The sequence below is a fragment of the Octopus bimaculoides genome, chromosome 1, assembly GCF_046866305.1.
Source record: "Octopus bimaculoides isolate indiv1 chromosome 1, ASM4686630v1, whole genome shotgun sequence".
Lineage (NCBI taxonomy): Eukaryota > Metazoa > Mollusca > Cephalopoda > Octopoda > Octopodidae > Octopus > Octopus bimaculoides.
This window is the reverse complement of record NC_142928.1, coordinates 116,922,723-116,948,692: the sequence shown is the minus strand read 5'-3', so window position 1 is coordinate 116,948,692 and position 25,970 is coordinate 116,922,723. Positions and strand designations below refer to the sequence as shown.

The window sequence follows — 25,970 nt, the reverse complement described above, 5'->3', positions numbered from 1 at the left end:
TCTGTTATAATGGACACACAACTACTACATGTCTCCACAGTTTATAATGCATCCTCAACAAAAAAAAAAAAGCCTTTACAACTCATTAGGTCACACACCATAAAGAAAACAAAATAAGACAAAAGAAACATGAACTGATAAAATTATTATATATATACAGTATACACGCCAAAAAAAAAGAAAAGAAAAAGAGACAATAAAGTCTTTGAAGATGTAGCGGAAAAGTCAACAAGAGACATCATGGTCAAACTATTTCCTGATTATTGATACTATAATGACGTAAACACTGGAAATTTGAAGTTCCCGTGAATGAGAAACTAACTCAACATCGTTCCCATGCATCTCGCTTACAATAGAAACTTAAATAACAAACACCCACAGAAAGAATTTCATTTTTAAGGACAAGGAAGATCTTGAAACATTGCTAGAACTGTGGAATTTGTCGTTCAAAACAAAGCGTAAAGGTATAATTAGGAATTATGAAAAAATTAAAAGAGAAAATATATACATATATACACATACACACATACATATATGCATTCCATACATACACACATACATACATACATACATACATACGTATACACGCACATATACATACATATACACACACACATATATACATATAAATATACATATATGTACATTATTATACATATATGTATATATATATATATATATATATATATATATTTATATATATATATATATATATATATATATATATATATATATGTATATATATATATATATGTATATATATATATATATATATATGTATATATATATGTATATATATATATATATATATATATGTATATATATATATATATATATGTATATATATATATATATATGTATATATATATATATATGTATATATATATATATATATGTATATATATATATATATATATATATATATATATATATATATATATATATATATATATATATATATATATATATATATATATATATATATATATATATATATATATAAATATGTATGTATACACACACACACACACACGTACACAGACATGTGTAGGTGTCTGGGTGTGTACGCGTGTATTTGTATGTATCAATTATTTTTAGCTCGCACATACAACTTGTCTTTAATTAAGATTCGAGTCTTTGATTTATAATCTTGCTCCCTGCCACGCAGTTATTCTCAGCTATCAACGATCAACCAACAAACCATGTCACTTATGACCCTGAACGTAATTAGGGTCACATCAAAGGTTGTCCCTTTCTTTATTCGATGAAATAAGTATCCGTTATAAACAACAGAATGAGCCTATGGGAATATATTTTTGTTAAAGTGATAATAAATATTTAACAAAACAAGACACTCTCTGATGTGTTGACTGTTATTTGAGATAGGTGTCTGATAGTCTCCATGAGATTGGCTACTTTCATGTTGTGTTGAACAGGAATAACAAAAATACAAAAACAAGCCCGAATACCCTTCTTTCTTTTCTTACCCTTATCTCAATTTCTTTAACTACACACACACACACACACACACACACACACACACAAACACACACACACACACACACACACAAACACACACACACATGTGCGTGTGTATTCATATATGTGTGTGTGTGCATATATATATAAATATGTATATATATATATATATATATATATGCAGATATATATATATATATATATATATATATATATATATATATATATATATATATATATATATATATATATATGCATGTATATATATATATGCTGATATACGTGTATGTGCACACAGTGAAAGTGAGTGGCTTAGTTACTGGGATATTCACAGCTCGCGAGTTCGATTCCCGGCGATGTGTTGTGTCCTTGAGCAAGACATGTTGCTCCAGTTCACTCAGGTTGCAAAAAATTAGTAGTACCCGTATTTCAAAAGGCCGGCCTTGTCACATTCTGTGTCATCTGAATTTCCCTGAAAACTACGTTAAGGGTCTACATTTCTGTGGAGGGCTCAGCTACATGCATGTTAATTTCACGAGAGGGCTGTTCCGTTGATCGGATCAGCTGGTACCCATGGCGTCGTAAACGACGGAATGCCATGTACAAACAAATATACATATATACGAGCATACATACATACACGCATGCCTATATCTATATTTAAATATATGTGAAAGCATGTGGCTTAGTGGTTAGGGCTATCGGAACACGATCGTAAAGTAGTGAGTTCGATTCCCGACGGCGCGTTTTGTCCTTGAGCAAGACAATTCACGTTGCTCCAGTCCACTCAGCTGGCAAAAATGAGTTGTACCTGTAATTCGAAGGGCCAACCTTGTCACATCCTGGTACGCCTATCTGTAGAGTGCTGAGCCACTTGCACGTTAATTGTGTTTTCTTTTACTTAGGAAGGAAAGCAGCGTTCACGACCTGTTACAGGTCATCTTAGACTGGTGGAATGGGAAGAGGATGTTATTCTCAAACTACAATTCAAACCAGGATATTTGCACTGGAGTTGATTCTGGTAAAGACACCCAGTGTGCGAAATCGTTGTGGGTATACGGGCGACTAATTAAATATACCACCCAAATAAGTTATGGTGGGATTTGAACACAGACAGCAAAGTGTCAGAACAAATACCGCAAGACATCCGGTCCAGCTTTCTTATTCTTCCATCAATTCATCAACTTAGATTTTTATTTCGTTTTAATTTTTATCTTTTGACCTGAAATGATGATATGCAAAGTTGGCCTGGACAGGATCTGAGCCCACAGCGCAAAATTATAACAAATAACACGAAACATTCTATTGTGAGCGTGTGTGTGATTGTTTGTGAATATGTGTGAGAGTATTGTGCGCGCATCTATATATATGTGTATGACTACTGTTGCAACGAGAAAGTGTATGCTTAAATGATAATTATAGAATGCTCAAAGTTGACTATGATAAATTGTTTTCGCAGTAACAAATGCTCTTTGTGTCAGATTTAATACAACACGAAATGATTTGCAAAGCAAATTTCCAAAAGTGTCTGGCTCGGTTGGCCCTTGATTTAAACTCAGTGATATTGAAAGTCATTCTAATCAATCAGGCGCCTTTATGTACCTGTTAATTAATATGTATATATTTGAATGTACGTATGTGTGTATATATGTATACCAGAAACTTTAAGTAAAACGTAGTTGAAATGAAATAAAATTTATTACTAACCAAAATACGGTATATTCTATTTAATTAATTAAAATAAATTTCCAGCAAGACTTCTCCATTGCAAAGAAACAAAAAAAACAACTAATATACACACACACACTCATACATATATATATATATATATATATATATATATATATATATATATATATATATATATATATATATACATGTATATATATATATATATATATATATATATATATATATATATATATATATATATATACATGTATATATATATATATATATATATATATATATATATATATATATATATATATATACATGTATATATATATATATATATATATATATATATATATATATATATATATATATATATATATATATATACATGTATATATATATATATATATATATATATATATATATATATATATATATATATATATATATAATAATATTATTAGGGACAAAATCCAAAATTACAGGTAAAAAACTCAATTAAAATCAATTTATATTTATCTTATGATATTTACTTTACTTTATATTATACTCATTTATTGTGCTTTTAATTATTAATTTTTCTATATGTGATAGTGGATTTTCATCGATGAGTTCTTGAAAATTGGTTATTTTCCCTAAAACTATATATATATATATATATATATATATATCAACATGTGGAACCGTTAATCCCGACACATACTTTCTAGCACTTTCTAGCCAGTTTTAGGATGCAGTTTAGGTGCATAGTATATGCGGTCATCATGCAAATTAATCAGAGATTTTGAAAGCTAGAATTTGCTTCGTTCGCTAGTGGAGAGAGTGGTGTTATATTCGTATTTTCTTAATATAAGGACTGATTATGTTTTGGTGCTGTTGAATGAAATCGATCTTTCATGTTACCATTAAATGAAATAAGGTACAAGATGCTTTTTTGACTTATGTATACTTGTAATCGTGTTAGATTACTCCAGAAAAAGAAGGATTTTCCAGTCCCCTAACGACCTCAGACACGTTGAAAGGGTTGGCTGAAAAACTGTATGTAGAGCTTTGGTTAAAATTTATCCATGGGTCATGATAGCATTGCTATATTAAGGAAATTATCTCTGGAAATTATCCTTAAAGCAAAGAATGAAACAACGAACCTACAGAACATCTGAGATAACTAGTTTTCCTTGTCGAGAATCCTTACTTATGATCAACAGCACTCAGAGTCTTCACTATTCCTCTATGGGAGCAGATGGTGATATATTTTGTGTCAACTGACTCAGTACTTTAAATGCCAGAAAGAGATCAGTGGGGAAGATAGAATGCCCTTCCTATATAACGCAGCACTGAATTATGCTGTCTGAATGTGTCTATCGTTATCACCGGATCGGAAATTTTGGCAGTTATTGGCAAGTTGCCTTAGCACCAAGAAATAGCTTGTTCATTGCTTGAAGGCATAAACTATCTGTTCGATATATCTGTCGTTGTATTATTCTATTAGTATAGCTTCGAAGAGTCACCCTGTTTGAAGCTCTTGATGGAATTTTAGATAAGTTAGTTGTGTTATCAACTGGAATTCTTCCCTCTAGTTTTGTTTTATGCTGTGTAACGTAATGTAATCCAATGGTTTTTTCTTCTAACTGCACGGTACATACATGCTATACCATTGATCAAGCTCAATAACTGCTACCTTCCAGGAAAATTGGTCTACACATAAATGTTACCAAGATAGAGTACATGTCCCTAAACCAAGAAGATAGAACTCTCGTCACACTGGATGGCGGAATACTAAATCGAGTTGATGATTTTTCTATATTTAGGCTGTTGGATAAGTTCGTCAGAAAAGGATATTGATGTTAGAATTACCAAAGCCTGGGCTGCAATGAACAGAATAGAAAAGATATGGAAGTTGGATCTATTCAGAAAAATCATAAATACCATTCTTCAGAACGTCTTCTGAGTCAGTACTGTTGTATGGATCAGGTACATGGCCCTGACAAAAGCACTTGACGAGAAATAAGATGGTTCACACACTGCAATACATAGGGTTGTATAAAACATAAAGTGGCGTCAAAGTATTACAAATGAAAGTTTATATGGAAATTTATCCAAGATAACAACTACAGTTGCTCAAAGAGTGTTACAATTTGCAGGACAAGCAGGTAGTTATACACAAGCTACTATTGTGGGAACCAACGCACAGAAGACACAGCTGAGGAAGACCTGCTTGAACATTCATCGATCAACTCTCAGACGGTCCAAATCTCAGTAAGGAGCAGTTGCCAGGAGCGATGGAAAATAGTGAGTTATGGAGGGACTTTGTCAGGCATGTCTAACCTTACATGTACATATCGACAGTCGATATATACATATACATAAGTATACATACGTGCATACATATAGAAAGACAATTTTTCACGGAAAACCTAAATGTATCTTTCTTTCAGATATACTCTCGTAAGATTATCTTACATTTTTTCCTAATTCCATTGCTTTGTAGTCCTTCTACAAATACACGCACACACGCATGCATGCGCAACAAATGTGTACACATTATCACTGTGCAAATATGAACTCACATATACTCCTTATCTCTATTGTCCATACCAATGTGTATGATATTGATACTTACCTCTGACCATTTCCCAGTTACCCAGCTTGGTGGGCAGTCGTGAGTGTTACATTTTTGTTTACGTGGAGGTCGCACCAGGTGCTCACAACGTTTCTTCGGAACACGCCGAAATCTTTTCTCCGAAACCATCTCACGGCACCGAACTTTTCGCGATTGACGACCACCTCCACACTTAGTAGTGCACGTTCTCCATTTTTCCGGTACCCAGCTGCAAAAATATTAAAATTATTATTGTCATTAACAACATCTTAGAAAGAGTTGACAGCGAAGATAGATTCAGTGAGGTCCTGATCAATTTGGATCAGTCGAAAGCTTTTGTTTGAGTTGACCATCGTCACTTAGAAGTCATCCCGAAAGCAGATATCTTCTGGCTCTTTTTCAAAAGCTGGACCGCAGCAATTACCAATGATATATTTTTTGTGGTCAAATTAAACGGCTACCTATCGGAACATTCTGCATTGCACGCTCGGTCCAACAGAGCCGCACCGTCTTACCACTTCTGTTCGTTACTCCCACAGAAGTTGGAACAATTGAAGCGCAATACATTCTAATTGGGGTTCAGGAGGGAGATTGCAGCGTATGCGTCCGATACCACCACGATATCGGACGCTACCGAATTGGAAGGCCGTCTTTGACAAGAATATCTTGTCATCTAGTGTTGATCTTATTTGTGTGTGTCAGCAAACTCTTGATTCATTTAACTATAACCAGGCCTCCAATAGTCAAATGAAATTTCAACCGGAATAGATGAGAACTGTGAAGCCTAAAAGTAGTGATAGTCTTTTCTGATGCCTCGTGTGACATAAGAACCGACATAAATCATTCTTGCTTAAAAGTTCAAGATATTGAATGAAGTGAGTCAACATAGCACCACATCTTAATCAAGTAAATAATCTCAACTATTATAATCTTGAAATCCTCGCATTATCTGTATTATCTGTGTATGTTCACAGAGGACTGATTATACTGATGATTAAATCTGGAAAACAAGACGGGTAACCGACGGTTCATAACTTATAACCAGCATTAAGTTGTGTAAGTGTTCAACAGACTCAAAGCGTAACAACTGAGTCCACCTAATTTGAGGCAGATATTCCAAATGGTTTAATCACTACAATAAATAGCGGTGCATTTTGGAATTGATGACTTGTTGGCTTGTAGTAATGACTGAGTTTGGTTTCTCCAACTAGAACGGCCACCCGTAAAATATAAGTGTCTTATCCGAAAGAGAGGGTATCTTTAATCCGTTCTAGAAATAACTCTCTTCTTTGTCTCCCACCAAAGTCCTGAAAAAGGTCACAGGTGCTGGTTTTATTCTCCTGGCTAATTAAAATTTGTGAAAGGTTAAGAAAAATTGTGAGATACGCACCGAACTAAAGATCCTTGCAATTTAATAAAAGTATAGTATAAAACTGATGTCATGAAACCCTACAAGTCGTTACTTTTCATTTATTTCTTTACAGAATCATCACTGGATCCTCTTTTAAAATATTACGTATTTCAAGCACACACTCTTCCAAATTCAAGAAATTTTGTAGAATGTTTCTAAATCGACTAGTCAAGTAAGAAGCTGAATTAATAGGGAGACGATGGGAATATTGTTTCCCAATAAAATCTGGGTGCAATATTTAACGAGACGTTTGAAAAGAAGATCTATATAGAATGAGATAAAACGCAAATAGTGTTTCCAATGCAGACAGTAAAGAGTAGAAAAGTCAGATCCGATGATTTATCATACTATCCGGTTTACTTTCTCGTGGCTTTGATTTCAAGTACCATTAATTTAATGTTGGACTGTCTTCCCTCCGAAGTCAAAGAAAGAAGAGATACATTCAATTTGATTTACTTAATCATACACTCATCAACAACTGGACCCTGCATTTTAGAAACAAAATCATTTTAAATGAAACATAAAAAAGGATGTAATCATAACAATGCTTATTTACCTTGGTGGGCACGCCTTCTGTTTGCAAGCAACTGTTCCGGTTTTGGGCTTGTCAGACATATCACAATATGAGATGTTAACTTCTTTGTCTTGGTTTAACAAACATATAGCCTCAATTTCTTTGGTGCCTATTAAAAAAATACAAACGTATATACGTGTTTTAATTTATAGAGAAACACACACACACACACACACACACACACACACACACACACACACACACACACACACACACACACACACACACACACATATGGTAATTTCAAAATATTTACCATGATCAAGTTCTAAGTAATTTTTGCCGACCTGAATATTAAAATACTAAAACATTAGAATTTCTCAAAGAGGTAGCTTTTTTCATATACTATATTGGTTACTTTATTTTATTTTTGACACTAGTCTTTTGGAGGCATGTGAATCAGTAAAATATCCAAAGGTCGAAATCACAACTACATTTTTATTCCTGCTTTAAAACGACTCAACCCACACCGACGATGCTCCTTTAAAAAATACATAAATCCATTTCTTTCTCTGACTATTTTATACACACACACATACACATATCCGATGCAACCACATCTAATTTAAGTTCCTTTCTGCTCAGTTCTGGACACTGTGTTCTAACTGCTCGCTGGTCACTTCATGCGTTTTATGAGCGCAAGAATAGTTGTGTGGTGAAGTCTGGTCCCACTTCACAGCACACAGGGCAAGTATCTTCAACCTTCATACCGGGTTGACCGAAGCCCCATGAATGAAGATTAGTAGACGGAGTTTGTGCTGATTCCTATCGGAGACCCGTTCTAGTTCTGGGCGGTAAATGTTATCTACCACTACTTTAACATCATCAACTGGTCCTTTGGATACCTTTAGCGGAGTCCACTCTGAAGTAAACTTTCAGACCATGTCACTGGTCTGAGGATAGCCTTCTCTTTAAAATGGATTTAGATAAATGAAAGAGCTATGAACTTATTGTTACTTCTGGAAACTTTTCTATAAAACCTTTCGAGCTCCTATTTCAAAGTCTGTCAACAACAATCTTGGATTAAGTTGCGATTTGAGTTGCAAAAAAAAAAACAAAAAAAAAAAAACAGTAGGATTCCGATATCTCGAAATTATTCCTTTGCTGTGGAATTGGTGGTGCGTTTTGTGCTTTTTGTCTCCATTGATGATAAAGAGAGTATGTGGGCAATTGAAAACTGGTCTTCATTAACGATTGTAGCTCCAATAAGACTTTTTTCTGGTTCGCATACTGAAATTGAAGTAGTTTTTAACTCGGACATAACTTCTTGTGCTTAGCAGCTGAGGATCCATGGTTATGTTCATTACATCGTGTCGGGACTGAGTCATTCACTGTATATATTATTGCTTTGCAAAATCGCTTTACTCATCTCCAGGACGTTTTTGTTTCATCGGCGTTTTTCCTATGATATTGGTAGCTGTAATTTTCCTCGTGAACAAATGTCCCTCCACCAGTGTTAAATTTTCTAAACTTAACCATGGGTTTCAAATAAAACTTTGAATTATGAAATCCAGAATGTATTAGACGTATACAGTTCGCACTGCTCGAGTTAACTTAAATTGCTAGCTTAAATTTCTTTTGCTTTAGAAAACAAGAATATACCTTTGTATTGATGTACATTTATGGTAACTACCTATTTGATGAACGAGCACCTGTTGGAAAGTATACTCGTGAAAAAATAAGTGTATTAAAAAATGTAAACATGTAAAACATTTTTTTATGACAATAAATTACCATTTGTCCAGGGACGTATTTGTCTGGGGACGCAAATGTCCAGGGATGCATTTTTCCAGGGACGCAATTGCCTGGTACGTAGTTGTCCGGGACGCAAATGTCCTGTACGCAATTGTCCGTCCACCGAACATTTATATATAACATGTTCATGTATATTCAGACGGGGGAAAGACCTTCACAGCGGTAAAGGTCTGGGAAGAGAAAATTCTCATTATAGACAATGAGTGTGAAACACACCAAGCTAGACTATGATATATATGTTTTTTTATATAGAAATATCAGACAATAATCCCACCGCAAACAGTAACAGCAATAATCCTAGTTTATAAATGTTAACAAAGGCTAGGTTAGAATAAATGACTAAATGTACTTACGTAACTGCTTACGAATGTATGTATATAAGTAAGTAAATATGTATGTTTACCTAGTTTTATTGTTAGAATTTCTTCCCAGTGAAGAAAGAGACGCTTTCTAACTCAGAACCAATGTATGCACAAATGCATGTGTGCATGCACACATATACGTTATATATTTGCACACATATACGCACAAGTACATACGTTCATACATACATACGTATACCTGCATATATACACGCACGTACATATATACATACATGTATATAAGTATGAGTGAGTGTGCGCGCGTATGTGTATTCATATATGCAGTTGACTTGGCCTTTTACCTCTTCTAATCTCTTGTTGGGGTCAAATGAATAGTTTATAGCATTACTTTAGGAAATATATGACCTAGTGCCAATAAAAGATACTAATACACTAATGTCAACATGTAAGGGACAGTTACATAAAAGATAGCACATTCAGTGAAAAGAACTTATTGTTGTGTATTTTACCTCCCGCACAGGATTTTGTACAAGACGATACTTTCACAGCCCAGTTAAATCTTCGAGAGTTGACCGCTTTTTTCGTTCTGGACTCATGCATTTCCTTAGCCGTTTTAGGTACGATATATTCATAATGTAATCCTGGATTGTGCCCTTGAGCTAGAATCTGCACGAATAAGAAAAGCAAAAGAGAAACTTCATTAAATGCTAAGGTTTCAAACAAATATATACATAATCTTTTTCTTGTTTCGACTGGTATACCACTTTCATGAATTCTTAGTATCGACCCTGGTACTTTTTCCAGTCCTAAGTTTATTTTATCGGTTTCTATCTATCTGTTAGTTACCGTAATGTAAAAGGAAACTATGTAAAACATAACATCGGTTAATAAGGGTTAACATAAACACAGACATAGAGACACACACGCGCACACATACGTACGCGCCTAGTTTCCGTCTACTAAACTCTGTCTACAAGGTATTGGTCAACGCGAGGCTGTGTTTTAGTTTATTAGTTTGGCATAAAGGAAACGGCTGAACCCATACCTAGGCAGGCCTTCAGCAAACGGAGAGTCTGATGCCATTAACATTCTGGTGAGTCGACCATTTCAAAAGACAAAGAAAGAAAAACAAAAACGTGCAAGGATGAATTTCCAAAGAGCCGACATTTTGGAAAGAAAAGAGTGGGCATGGCGGTTAGTGAAGTAACTGGATTTTGATCACAATATGGGAGATGAGGGAAGGAAAGACTAGTGAATGGAGAATGCTTGAGTGGAATTGGCATGAAATCGGACTGCTCTGAGGAGCAATGGCCATTTCAGTAATAGAAGAAAAGACAGAGAGGGAATATAGTGCGTCTCTCGATCAGAGACTGAAGTGTGTTTGTGGCCTTTACTTGGATGTGGTCTGAAATGTATATGTGTATAGCATCAGCTACGTTCCAGATGTGCGAACCGTCAACGTGTCTCGTTAAGCATATATTTTTTCACTAAGAAGGATCATCCGAGATAGTTAAGTTTAACATTCGAAGTTATTACTGGACGCTTGCTCTTGTTTAAGCAAGTCTGAGGTGTGATAATGTATGCCTGAGTGTGCTGTGAATGTGAACTTTTATGCTGAAGTAAACAACATCACAATGACCTTATCGGAGGATGTTTATGAATTCTCTGTTTATGGAGTTTGCGCAGATGTTGCAATGGATGACTTCTGGGCATAAAAGTTTTGGGAGGAACGAAGGTTTGTATTATTTGCCTGGGTTTTGTTTAAGGTGAAGGCAGATACATCGTTCACGTATGGGAGGAAGAAGTCATGTAGGGACTAGCGTGTTTCAAAAGATCGAAGTATATCACTTTAATAAAAGACTGAACAGTTTGGTAAATAAGGGGTTTCCTCTGGGACGCATTGCTTAAGGGTAAAAGAAGGGATACTGTCAGGACATGAGTGAACTTAATAAATGAATTAAGGACTGCCCAAGCAAAATGAAAAATACGGTTTTGATTACAAACCCTAATTGGAGAAATATATATTTACAGGGGACGTAACACAAAAGGAACCCAAATTCCAGTCTTTGATAATTCTCTCTAATTTTGACATAAGGCCAGAAATTTTGAAGGGAGGCGGCCAGTCGATTACTTGACTGGTACTTTCTTATCGACTCCAAAAGAATGAAAGGCAAAGTCGACCTCGGCGTAATTTGAACATTTCAGTCTTTAATAATTTAACAGTATTTGAGTGGTACTAATTTTATTGATCCAAGAACAATGAAAGGTAAACTAGCCCCCTCCCCTCCCTCGGCGGAATTCGAATTCAGAATGTAAAGCAACGCAATCAAATACTTTAGGGCATGTTGCCTTCGTGCTTATGTAAATCATGTTCCTCAATAACGGCTTCTAATTTAGGCACAAAACCAACAATTCTGAGGCGAGGAGTTAGTTGTTAACATCGACCTTAGTACGTGACTGATACGTTAATTTATCTACCTCAGAAGGCAAAATTGATCTTGGCGGGGTTTTGTTTAGTATTTTGTCCGATACTCAAACGATACTGCCAATCCGCCAGAAATTTGGGGCAACAGTCTATTTTATCGACTCTAGTACTTCATTAGTACTTATATTATCGACTCCTTTACACTGCTGGTTCGGATGCTGCAGCAGCAGCAGTAGCGGTAGTAGTAGTAGTAGTAGTTGTTGTTGTTGTTACTGTTGTTCGTGGTGTTGTTGTAACGACTTCTAAAATGAGCCCAAAGCCAATACTTTTTTTAGAAGTCTCTACCCAAGTACTTAAATGTCACCATGTTATCTATTTTCAGCCGTTATTGAGGAACATGATTTACATAAGCACGAAGGCAAAATGCCCCAATGTATTTGATTGTGTCGCTTTACATTCTGAATTTGAATTCCGCCGGACGGAGAGGAGGAGACTAGTTTACCTTTCAGATATATTATAATTACCTCAAGTACAATATCTTCTTCAAGAGGTCCAGCTGCTTCTAAAGTTTCTGGTCTGTTATATGGACGCCAATAAAGAAAGCGAGTGGAATGTTTTCCTAACGAATAAATACCTGACCATGCTACACGATTGTTTCCATTCAGGTAATACTCTCCAAACACATTACGTATGGCTATATAATTTGCTGATGTACTCTCCTCTCTCACCTTTATATTTCGTGCATTTTTTGGCAGAACAACAACTGGGAAGTAACCTGTAAAAATGAATAAATTAGTTTAAAAAATGGATCGAAAATCAAATCATATATGTATATATATATAAACTGACACTCGCTCGGTGATGAAGTTTCCAGTTGATTGGATCCACGGAAAAGCCTGATCGTGAAATTAACGTGCAAGTGGCTGGTACTCAACAAACACATGTACCCTTAACGTAGCCCTCAGGAAGATTCAGCCTGAAACAGAGTGTGACAAGGCTGAACCTTTGAATTACAGGTACAACTTATTTTTGCCAGCTGAGTGAACTGGAACAACGTGAAATAAAGTGTCTTTCTCAAGGACACAATGCGCCGCTGGTTTTCGAACTCACGACCTTACGATCGTAAGCTGAATACCCCAATAACTAAACCACGAGATGTACTTGCCCGGAAAGGGATTTGATCTGTGACCGTGTGTTGAAACTGAAACAACAATTACAACATGAGAAACACGAATTAGCTAAACACGCAAAAACTGTTAACATCACACACACACACACACATATATATATATATATACACACACAAACACAAACACCTGTGTGTGTGTGTGTGTGTGTGTGTGTGTGTGTGTGTGTGTGTGTGTGTGTGTGTGTGAAGGTGCATGACTTTGTGGTTAGGGTGTTACACTCACGATTGTGAGATCGTGGTTTCGATTCCCAGAACGGGCGTTGCGTTATGCTCTTGAGCAAAGCACTTCATTTCACGTTGTTCTGCGATCATTTCGTGATCTAACATGTGGCATGTCGTGTACCTGTACAGGTAATGTCGCTTTGATGGAGGGAATGAGCTTATATGAATAAAAAACAAACATTTGATCACTATAAACAAATCAACTGTGCGGTGGTTCAGCAATAAATTACAGAACCCTCATACCTCGTCCAACGGTGGGTGAGGCGATGATATATGTATGTATGTATGTATGTATGGCAATATATTTATATACACATATATATATATGGCAATCTTATATATTATATATATATATATATATATATATATATATATATATATATATATGACAATCCAACTTAACATGAATGTCTTGTTAGGACACCAAACACCAAATACTGTGTTGCGAGAATATCTCAGGATACATATAAGCACACACATAGATCGTAGCAGACGAAAATCGTCAGCTATGAGCACCGGAACACCCCTTATCACGTGATTTCTATCTACTAGCTATTTTCTCACGTCAGAACTAGTAGCACTGTCAACAGTGTTCGAGTAGATTAATGATGTCTATAAAAAAGTGTTAGATTTCCTAATACAATAAATTGAGCAAAGCAGAATCACTCGCTAGGAGTCCCGAGGAAATGGACAAGACGAAAGAGTCAAACACATAATTTGGAAGACAATTGTATTATAGACGTGTCTCTCTAGATATTTGGCCAAATTCCGATTTTGTTCTCAAAATTAACCAACAGAGAGAAACGTTTGTGGCAACAAAATGACAACTCATTTTGCTTGTATGCGCGCGTACGTGCGTGCATGCGTGCGTATGTGTGTGTTTGTGTGTGAACTTGCTGTTGTGCTGTTTTTGCAGGTCAGGACAGTTGAGTGGCGCCCTGCAGGTTCATTAACGATTTTTTCCTCAAACTTGCGACATATAATATCACTTGCTGGACACTTCCTACGGTCATTTCTGTACTTTACACAAAGAGACACCGAGTAAAAGTGCTTAGGTGGATATCTTCATTATAAATTACAATATTCTTAAGAGCTGCATACAATGCTTTGGCTTTTGTTACAGCTATTTACAAATGAAGTGTTTATTTTTGAGTAGTTTGAATCTTATACATTTCGACATTATTCTGGAAATAAAAGCATTATCGAAATTTTCGCATATAATTCAGACAAAACCACTTCAAGGTCGCATTTCTCACCCAGGACTTTTAAAGGTTGAAAATTTGATTTGGGGATTAGGCTGACTCTTCTTTGCGAGTTACAAACTGATGTTCTACAAACTTCGTTCATTGGTTTCGTTTAGATATCCTCTCGGCAATTTATCGAGTCTCTGCAATTACCACAATCTCCGTTAAATTCGAATATTTCACGAGCTACGAAGTGTATGAGGATCTGTTGCCGGTTGAGGCTAACACTACCGGCAAGAAAATCTTCGGAAATACGCAACCAATATTTGAGTTCCAAAGAGGCATATAGCGATTGAAAAAGAATAGCATCTTTCATAGAACTCTACTCATATTTAATCCGTTGAATAAACTATTGTAAGAAGCAACAATAAGAGATCTGTATACCAAATACTTTATTCTACGAATAACACTTCAGTTGAATATCAGCGGCGCAATCAACATCATTTGATACATCATATTTTAGAAATCTTAGAATCACTACCATGTCTCTATATGTATTACACTCACAAACGTGTATGCGTTTAATAGCGGGAATAATGGGGATGATTCAACAATACACGCGGACAACAATGAATAAAGAAATAAATAACAATATAAATTATCTTACCGGACGTCGGTGACTGTGCAGAATAAGTGTCTCGAACAAAATGACAAGTAGAGTTATACCCCTTGCATACTCCACAAATGTCATTTGAGGCATTTGAGTCGATTACTCCATCGCAGCCGACATCCTACAATAACAATGAGTATTATCATTTTAAATATAGACATAAGACCATCAAGTTTGCAGGGAAAGTATGGTCAATTATATATCGAGTAATGTACTAACTGGTCATTATTTTATCCACCGAGCAAAGATTAAAAGCAAGAAACTACCTCGGAAATATTTGAATTTAGAACATAAAGAATACATAACTAACTAATATAGGGCATTTTGTCTTCTGATTATAAAAGTAAAATGAATATAATCATAATGCTCGAGCTGCAGGACCACACACACACTCAAGCATAGAAACACCAAACATAAAATGGCACTTCGAAGAATTGTACACTTTCAGTATATTTGAAAACGGTGTAGTAAAATCCCAAACAATACAGACAGCTACCTGTAGCTTGTTGGCTGGTGTTAATTGCTTAGAGTATCAACTCCCGTTGATGATCTACCATAACCGCCAACTTTATTGATGATTACACAATGGATGATAATTAAAGCAGCTTAAATACGTTGCAATATGTCGTCTTAGAGCGGCAAGCTGACAAAATCGTTAGTATGCCGGCGAAAATTCTTATGTACTGAGTTCAAATACCGCCGAGACCGACTTTGTCTTTCATCTTTCAGGGTCGATAAAATAAGTACCAGTTGAGTACTGAGGTCGATGTAGTCGATTTATTGCCTCCCCCTCCAAATTGCTGGCATTGTACCAAAATTTGAAATTAATATGTAGACTTGTCTCTATAAAATCTGATTTCGAATTCAGATTGTTTGTGAATTTCTCACATTCGAATATAATGACGACACATACATACACACACACACACACACACACACACACACACACACACACACATACACACACGGGTCCCAGCTGATACGATCAACGGAACAGCTTGCTCCTGAAATTAACGTGCAAGTGGCTGAGCACTCCACAGACACGTGTACCCTTAACGTAGTTCTCAGGGGAGATTCAGCGTGACATAGACTGTGACAAGGCTGGCCCTTTGAAATACAGGTACTACTTATTTTTGCCAGCTGAGTGGACTGGAGCGAGGTGAAGTAAAGTGTCTTGCTCAAGGACACAACGCGTCGCTGGGAATTGAACTCATAACGTTACGATCGTGAGCTGAATGCCCAAACCACTAAGTCACGTGCATTCATTGTAATGTTAAAGTAATCAATAAGGATAATACAAATGAAATAATGTTGAGTTGGATACTAACGAGAAATGTGGGTTGAATATTGTCATAATATTGGGTTCAAATTTTGGCACAAGACCAGCAATTTTAGGGAAGGGTAAGTCGATTACATCGTCCTCTAGTGCTCAACTGGTAATTATTTTATCGACCCTGAAAGGATGAAAGGTAAAGTCGATTCCGATGGTCTTTGAAATCAGAATGTAAAGACGGAAGAAATACTGCTAAGCATTTCTCACGAGGTGTTAACGATTCTGCCAGATTGCTGCCTTAAAGAATTTTGTCATAATACTGGTTTCAAATTTTGGCACAAGGCCAGCAATTTTAGGGGAGGAGTAAGTCGATTACATCGACTCTAGTGCTCAACCTGTACCTATTTTATCGACCCCGAAAGGAGAAAGGCGAAGTCGACTCCGACGCCTTTGAAATCAGAACACAAAGTCGAAAGAAATGCCGCTAAGCCTTAAATAATATTGTCATAATATTACCAGCAGTTCGACCAAGTGTGGCTATTTGATGATTATATAAATGCATAAGGAGAACTAGCTAGCTTCCATCATGTGATAATAACCAAGTATTGGAATGAATTGTTCTTTCATGAGCATTGTTGTTCAATACGGATAATAACGTTTTTGTTGTTCTATATGTAACCGTTGGTTCCTGCATCAATTCCACTGATAACTCATTTCTCAAAAACTGTGTGACCAACAAAGTACATTCTTTTGTCCATCAAAGTTTCAAATGTTCTACCGTTTCTGATCCCTCAGGACGAGACTCCAGTCAGGTGCAGGTTAACTCAAACCGGCGTTGACATTCATTTCCAGCTGAGTCGACTGAAGCAACGTGAAATGCTGTGCGTTGTTCAATCTTACAACCCAGTCTGATAACGAAACCGCAATCTAATGATCGTGAGCCTTACACGATAATTATTAGGTTTTGTGTCTTCGTGTTTGTTATTGGTGAAAACGGTTGCGATCAATTTCATTGTTGTTTGTACGATGGACCACCTGCGAGATTATTGTTTAAAATGATGCATCTGTTTGCTTTTATATTCTTTTAGTAAGAAGATTAATGAATGGAGAAAGAAAGACAGACAGAAAAAGAGAGAGAAAATAGGTAAAGTAGAGAGAAAAATGAGGGATGGTATGTTACAGAAGAATAAAAAGGAATGGAACAAAAAAAAAATGAAAGGAAATACGAAAATGAAGAAGAAAACGGAAAAGAAAAAAAGAAATGTATGAAAGAAACAAAGAAAGAAGGGAATGAGATATAGAAAGGAATGAAATAATAGGAGGAAGGAAGAAAAATGTCTACAAGAGTTTGAATTCTTTACAATATTCGTGATGCTTCATAGATTGACGGTCAATAAAGTGATATTGGGAACATTAATCAGCGGTTAATGCAGATATTTTCAGTGAAATTCGAAGAATTTCATTATTGTTTGTTGTTTTAGCACACGTTGCCCACCACTACCCCGTCAATGTTCGTATCACAAGGAAATACGAAACTTAAGTAACAAAATACTAAATATACACATGATGGATGGTTTATCTGCTTGTGTGAGTCGGGGGTGTAGATGTATGTACGTAATTGTGAGCATTATTATTTCTCAAATTTCCTATCTATCTAGAATGAGCCGGTTTCAACCCAGAAACAAGGCTTTTTACATTAGAACTTTGACCCATCCGATAGACAAGTAACCGTGTATGAGTAGACGTGTGTATGTATGTATGTGTGTGTATGTATGCATATACGTATGTATGTGTGTATGTGTGTGTATGTATGTATGTATGTAAGTATGTAGGTGTGTATATGTGTCATTATTCAGTTTTATTTCAAGAATTCTTTCAAATAAAGAAAACGCCAGTTTCTAACCTCGGCTCAAGATTCCTTCATTGGAGTTTCACCAATATTAACCGAGTATTTTTGCATGTGTATGTGCAGTATTTGGAGTCAGTGCATATGCATATTGGTATGTTTTGTTTTATGCATATATTTTCATGCATATAGTTGCATGTCTCGACATAGTCGTATATATACTTAAATGATTAACTTCTGGAAAGTTTTACAGTACCAGCAATGGCTTTGAATTAGCTTTCTCCTTCGTATGTATGTATGTATGTATGTATGTATGTATGCATGTATGTATATATGTATGTATGCACGTGTGTGCGTGCGCGCGTGCGTACGATGGGCTTCTATCAGTTTCCGTCTACTAAGTCTACTCTGAAGGTCATTGTAGAAGGCACTTGCCCAAGGTGCCACGCAAGGGAAATGAACCTGGAAGAAGGTGATTGGGAAGCAAGCTGCTTACCACACAACCACGCATGTATATATTATATACATGCATACATGCATACATACATACATACATACATACATACATACATTCATACATGCATGCATACGTACATGCACACATATTGTGTGTGTATCAAAACTTACCTTGCATTTTCCTCGAATGCATACAGCGTTACCCGTATTTTTACATTTCATGCCATCTCCAGCTTGATGCGTTACTGTAAATCTATAGTTGTATGCAACAGCCATGCAGTAAAGTTTGCATGGTTCCCGAGCTGTAAAATAGAGAAACTGAAATGAATGATTCTCGAAAGTCTAGAGTATTGAGGAATTGGATTCAGTAGATCTCAACTGAATCCAATTCATGGGGCACCAGTATAATCCAGATTTAAAACAAGACTAGGTAACTGGATCAACATACAACATACGTACATATATACGTACATGCGAACTTACACACATACGTACATATATACGTACATACACACATACATACATACATACATACATACATACATCCATACAAACATACACTGGGATTTTCAGAAAGAGAAATCGTCCAGCTAGTTCGTACATTACACGTGCAATCAGTAATGGAACAGTAAAAATATGCAACACTTCTCTCAAGTTCCAAATGTGAATTTGTCTGTGTTAACTACATCCCAAAAATGGAGCCTTGTATCATTGTTGGAAACCGGATCCCTCCTCAGTGGAAGATTTATAATAATTAAAAAATAGAAGAGACATACATACATACATACATACATACATACATACATACGTATGTACAATGTACGTACACATGTATAAAAAAAACATATACTCTTTTACTTGTTTGAGTCATTTGACTGCGGCAATGCTGGAGAACTGCCGTGAAGGTTTTTTTTCAAGTCGAACAAATTGCACCCAGGACTTATTTTTTACTTCGAGAATTCCATTGTGTCCGTAGAGTTTACAGAAAATATGAGAGAAAGAAAATTGAATTCACAGTACGTTTTATTTATCCTGAGCCATTGTCTCCACTCATCATTCACAAGTATGTCGCAGATGATGTGTTGTACAAACACTAGTGGTGCATCGTAGGTGAATTCTCAAAATGTACTTCGCTTTTTATTTGCTGTTTTGCTTATTTCTATAACAATACATTTTGGTAATTGTAACGTAATATGCGTCTCCATAAGAAACTATTCATTATGGAAACGCTTAGAACGCTACAATTACCAATATGAACCATACTGATGTATTAATATCAATTTTTGCACATTATTGCACGAAACAGTCATTTAATTTCTGTAACATCTTGTTTTTTTTAAGTATATCTATGCTTACGTAACTTAATAAATGTTTTGATGCCATATATAACCGCCTGTTGTTAAAAAAACAATTTGATTCGGTTCCATACAACTTAAATTTTCGTTGGCCCATCAAACGAATCTAATTTGTCAGGTTCGTAGAACTGAACCAGTCGAGTTAGGCTCGTTTGAAGAGTCAGCTATGATTTAAGTTCCGCGAAGCCAAAATAAACTGTTATAAGATAACATATGCAGCTCCTACAAAATGTGTTGAGTGCCACTTTGAGTATCCACTCACTAGTACGAATACACGCACACACAAATACGTACGTACATACATACATACATACATACATACATACATACATACATACATACATACAAGCATACACATACACGAATAATTAATGGTGACCATTAACGAACGTTTAAGTTTCAAGGAAAGATAGGGTTTTCAGCGAACATTCACTTTAGAAATACAATCTGTAAGCGGAGCAGTAAAAATATGCCAGTCTTTTCTAAAGTTTCATTTGTAACATTTATGTTTGTTTTCTCTTAAATTCCAGCGATGGAGCTTTGTTTCTTCGTTAGAAATCAACTCCTTTCTTATAGAAAGAATTCAAGTAGGAACCCAAACGAAAGAAGTATACATGAATTCGCACACACGCCAATATATATGCTACGCAAAACCTATACACGCTTGAATGTCGGCGTATGTGTACACATATCGTTTTATGTGTTAGCTTTTATCATTTACTTGTTTCAGTCATTTTAACTGTGGCAATACTGGGGCACGCCTTGCAGAGTTTAGTCGAAGAAATCTACTCCAGTACTTATTTTTGAAGTCTGACACTAAATCTATTGGTCCCTCTTTCGCCCAGCAGCTATGTTACGGGGATATAAAAAAAAAACCAGCACCCGTTGCCAAACACAAACACATATATATGCATACGAACATACATAGACGCACAGACAGTCAGACAAACAGACAGACAGACAGACACACACACACACACACACACACACACACGCACACACACACACACACACACGCACATACACACACATGCGCCACAATATCGGCATAATTCTTGAGACAAAAATGGTTGTGTTGATATACTTCTCATGTACTCACTCTATCTTACTCTCTCTCACTCTGTAAATGCATGTGTGTGTATGTGTGTGTGTATGTGTGTACGTGTATGTGTGTGTGTGTGTGTGTGTGTGTGTGTGCGCGCGCGCGCGTCTGTGCACTCGTATGTATTCGAAACGGATACAGACACGGCCGAATAATTTACAAGTTCACCTCGCAAGCGTAATGTCTAGGATGTCCCCCACTGCGTGGCGTCGTGGGGTTTGTTTCTGGTAGCATACTATTGAGTTAACTAAGCTCTACGAATGATTTTCACTACACAGAAGTAGTCTGGAAACCTCTGTGCTGGACTATGTTTGTTATAATGCAAATGTTCGGCTTTGACATATATTGTGTCAAGCTGAACGTGTCCGAGAATCACCTGTATGTTCATTAACCAGCCACTTACATACTAATTGAATGGATAGGTTGTTTTATTTGAGTGAAAAATTGTAAATATTCATTGCTGAAATCAACGGAAATTCACACATTTTATTCTGTATTGAAGACACACCATCGTGTCTTCAATATAATGTTTGAAAATAAAGCTGCTTTACAGTCTACTTGCATGTATGTGTGTGAGTGTACACACACACATACGCGCACACACACACACACACACACACACACACACACACACACACACACACACACCACACTCACACATATAAACACGCATATATATATTATATGTATGTATGTGCTCGTGTTTGTGTTTTTGTCAATGTTTAGCGAATGCCATGTAATGGGGAGAAAGAGAGAAGAGTGGTATGTTTTTACAGAAGAAAATTTAATATATCTGCACTTCCTTTTGCTCAGCTTATATAACAACACCCTTCCTTTTGGAAATACCATTCTAGAAATGGTTTCTCGGTCGGGTAATGACGTGTCGAGAGTAAGAAAAAAAAACATGTCTTTTCAAAAAGGATAATGTTCTTAAAATATATTTCAATGTGTAGTGTTTATAAATTTATATTATGTAACGGTGGTGAAATGGTAGAATTAGTAGAGCTTATCACAAAATGCCTTGGGGTATTTAGTTACATTGCTTTACGTTCTGAATGAAAATTTGCCGAGGATCGTCGACTTTGCATTTTATTCTTCAGGAGTCGATAACATTAAATACTGTACTGAGTCTATATAATTGACTACGCTACTTATAGCAATTTGCGACAATTCTGAAAAGTAATTTCAAAACACGTGCGCGCGTACACAAAGGCAGAGAGAGTAAAAGAGGGGAGGAAAGACAGAAAGAAAGAGAGTTTCAGGCAAAAAATGGTTGAGAAACACTGCTCTATACGGTCACTGAACCTGCTAGAAACAGCAGCGAAATTACATCTAACAGTAATTATAAATAGACATGACACAGTTTCCAGTCTTTGAAACATTATCTCTAAATAAAGGTAGAATACAGATGGTCATATCTGGGAAGTCTCTGATCAAAAGTTTACTTTATCAGGGCTGACTTGGGGATAAACAACACAACGACAACAGGACAAAAAAATTAAGCTTGAAATTTGTACTATTTATTAATTTTCTGTAGTAGATATGAATAGGTTCTCCGTTGCTTTCCACAATAAGTGTCTCAGTCGCATCAGCTAAAATACCTACTCATAGTATTGGCACATATGAGGATTGGTATTCCACAGATACAAGCAGTGTTAAAGAAGTTTCTCAGAGAGACATGGAATGGGAGAAATTTGTCTCATTGAATTACAGATAAAAAAAAAAAAAACATTTTATTGCGCTTCCACAGTCTTTGTCAAAACAATTTCACAGATATGGCTTGAGTTGACCCAAGACTAAGTTAGAATATACTTGCCTAATGTGCCACACTATTATAACATTGAAAAACGAATTTCTTAACCCATCAGCTGTGTCTGTGCCATTAGTTTCAATAGTATGCTTTGAGCTTGGACATATATGTATTATATATTCTTTATAAAATATAAGGGAGGATGGCAGAGTTTGGATTTAGTCACTGGAATGTAACCAAGTTATTTCAGTTCATATATTTCAGAAGGTTGAAATGGACGGGACTTGAACTCCCATGTTATGCTTGATAAAATTTTAAATCTACTGAAGCTTTCGAATCAGATTATCACTTAGAGAACTACAACTTGACGAACCGATGCAATGCTCACTGAACTGCCAGTAGAAGGCGTCATTACTCTAGGTATTGTTTATTACTGAGAAACTTAACCTCTAACAATACAGTTTCTAAAATGTCTGCAGCCGCCACTCGCAAGCGAGTTTGATTCGGTAAAACAATTAGCGATGGGTGCTTATGTTATTGACCTTCAGAGAGATGCAAGGCAACTTTAACGTTAGTGGAATTTGAACACAGAACGGTAAAGAGGCATTTTATCCGACGCTTGAAAGATTCTAGCAGCTTGCCGCCTTGTCCATGTAGATAATAATGACTTTTGAGCTTGTCAATGTATTTAAGAATGGATAATATTCTTTATAGCCGCAATTATAAGAATGTCAAAGATTCTTGTGCAAAACTTTCACGTAGAAATGCTATTTGTTATCAGCGTTGTTGACTGTAGATCAAGCCAGAGTATAGATAACTATGATAAGAGTCGTTGTAGTCGTTACTATCTTGCATTTTGTCTATCTAGAACTACTTTATTGACTCTGTAATTCCTTTTAAAAGACAAGAACATGTAATTAAGTGATATTTTACTATGGTTTCTAGTGGGTCGGCCAGTAGCATAGAAGCACCTTCGGTGATTCGAATTATTTTTATTACCTCCGCCAAGGAGGTCTGTGTGCAAAATAACTCAAAAAGTTGTGAACGGTATTTGATGAAACTTGCAGGAAAAGTTGGTAATAACACAAGGAAACAGATGATGAAATTTTGGTAGTGATCCAGGAATTTTTATGGATTCTTGAAGGATTTTTCATTTGTTATATTTACTTTACATGAAGTGTTACGTTATGTTCTTTGATTATCTCCCTTGAAGACACGTTCATCGTTTGCACGTAACCTATGGCGGCGTTGCTGTTTCCAGAGTTTATTTTCGTTTCTCTATTAGTAATTTTACTCGCTTATCTATCTTAAAATGATCTGCTTGGCGGAGGTCTGCGGAGGATGACATGACAAGCCTTGACTATTGGGATCGACTCAAAAAGCTCAGGCTTTGTTCCCTTCACCACCGCTGTGAGTTCTATATCATCTGTATGATTTGGAAAATATTCCATCAACATTGCCCATCTTTAAAATTCGTCCGAGGCTTGGCCCCCGTGCCATCCGTCCAGTACAAAATTTTTGTGTCGTATCACAACACTATGACAGAACTATTTCACCTCAATTGGCCCTGCTCTCTTCAACATCGTGCCAGACACACATGAAGGAGGAAAGTGACTTCACGGCATTCCAACGATCCCTAGATGATTACCCACAACAAATGCCAGATAAACCACCCACACCCAGATATGTCTCTGAAAACAATAACCCTCTGCTTGAATGGGCTATGGTTCCCCAGAGCTGACTGTGTATCTCTTCTAGGTGGTGCTATTAAATTAGACATGGCTTGAGTCAACTTCGGCCGAAACTTATCTAAGTAATCTAATCTATGCTGTAACCTTTGAATCAAAGCATGACAACGTGGGTAGAGGCTGATATCTTAAAATTTCTGATGGTCTTAAGTATAAAATACATTATTAATGATTTATATAAAACTATATCCAGAGTATGTCTAAAAGCTATTGTGTTTAGACCTAGTTTCTATCCTCAAACTGTTCTGTTTTGTAGATGCATTTTTTTTTTAATAAAGCACTCCGAAATTAGAAAAATCAAAAATCTACAACATTCTCGGTCCCATGAGTATAGGATAATGTGTAAGAAACTGATTGTGGTGATCGTATTTTTGACGGCGATTGTGGTGAAAGCAGAGACAGTGTTGATGATGATGATGGTCGAGATAAGTATGGGAGGAGGATAAAATAGTGTCAGTGGTTATAATGGCAACAGGAGTGGTGTGATATGTGATGCTGAGGTGATGGTGGTAATAGTGGTGTTGATGATAGTGTTAGATGTGTGATGGTGGTATTGTAGTGGTTATACAGGTTGTGGTAGTGAAAGTGAATGTCAAAGTAACCGTCATGATAACGTTGATGGCGGTGTATGTGGTTGAAGTAGAAGCAATGACAACGCTGCTGATGATGTTGGTGGTAGTGGTAGGATAGTTGTGGTGGTGATTGTAATATGGTGGTAGTGGTGGTGGTCGTCGTCGTCGTCGTAGTACTGCTCCTGCTGGTTTGGCGGAGGTCTGCGCTCTCCGAGTGCTTTTCTTGTTATCTAAGTATTTAAGGCAGGATAAATGGAGATTATAATGTTTATATTTTTCCATACTGACTCAACATTATTTTGCCTTAGCATATTTGTCTTTTTTATCTTTTAATCAGGAGGGAGGAGCAATGTCTACGGC

The 25,970-nt window shown here is 36.1% G+C and overlaps 1 protein-coding gene across 1 annotated transcript in view; it reads right to left on the bottom strand.

The window, feature by feature from the left end:
* LOC106876867 (A disintegrin and metalloproteinase with thrombospondin motifs 16) overlaps window positions 1-25,970 on the bottom strand; it is a 347,122-nt gene that overhangs the window by 17,462 nt on the left and 303,690 nt on the right. Inside the window, exons 15-20 of the mRNA XM_014925608.3 lie at window positions 19,255-19,385; window positions 15,506-15,629; window positions 12,768-13,018; window positions 10,328-10,484; window positions 7,723-7,849; window positions 5,777-5,984 (exon numbers count right to left, since the gene is read on the bottom strand). Coding sequence (XP_014781094.1) covers window positions 5,777-5,984; window positions 7,723-7,849; window positions 10,328-10,484; window positions 12,768-13,018; window positions 15,506-15,629; window positions 19,255-19,385 — 998 coding nt within the window. The remainder of the gene's footprint in view (window positions 1-5,776; window positions 5,985-7,722; window positions 7,850-10,327; window positions 10,485-12,767; window positions 13,019-15,505; window positions 15,630-19,254; window positions 19,386-25,970) is intronic.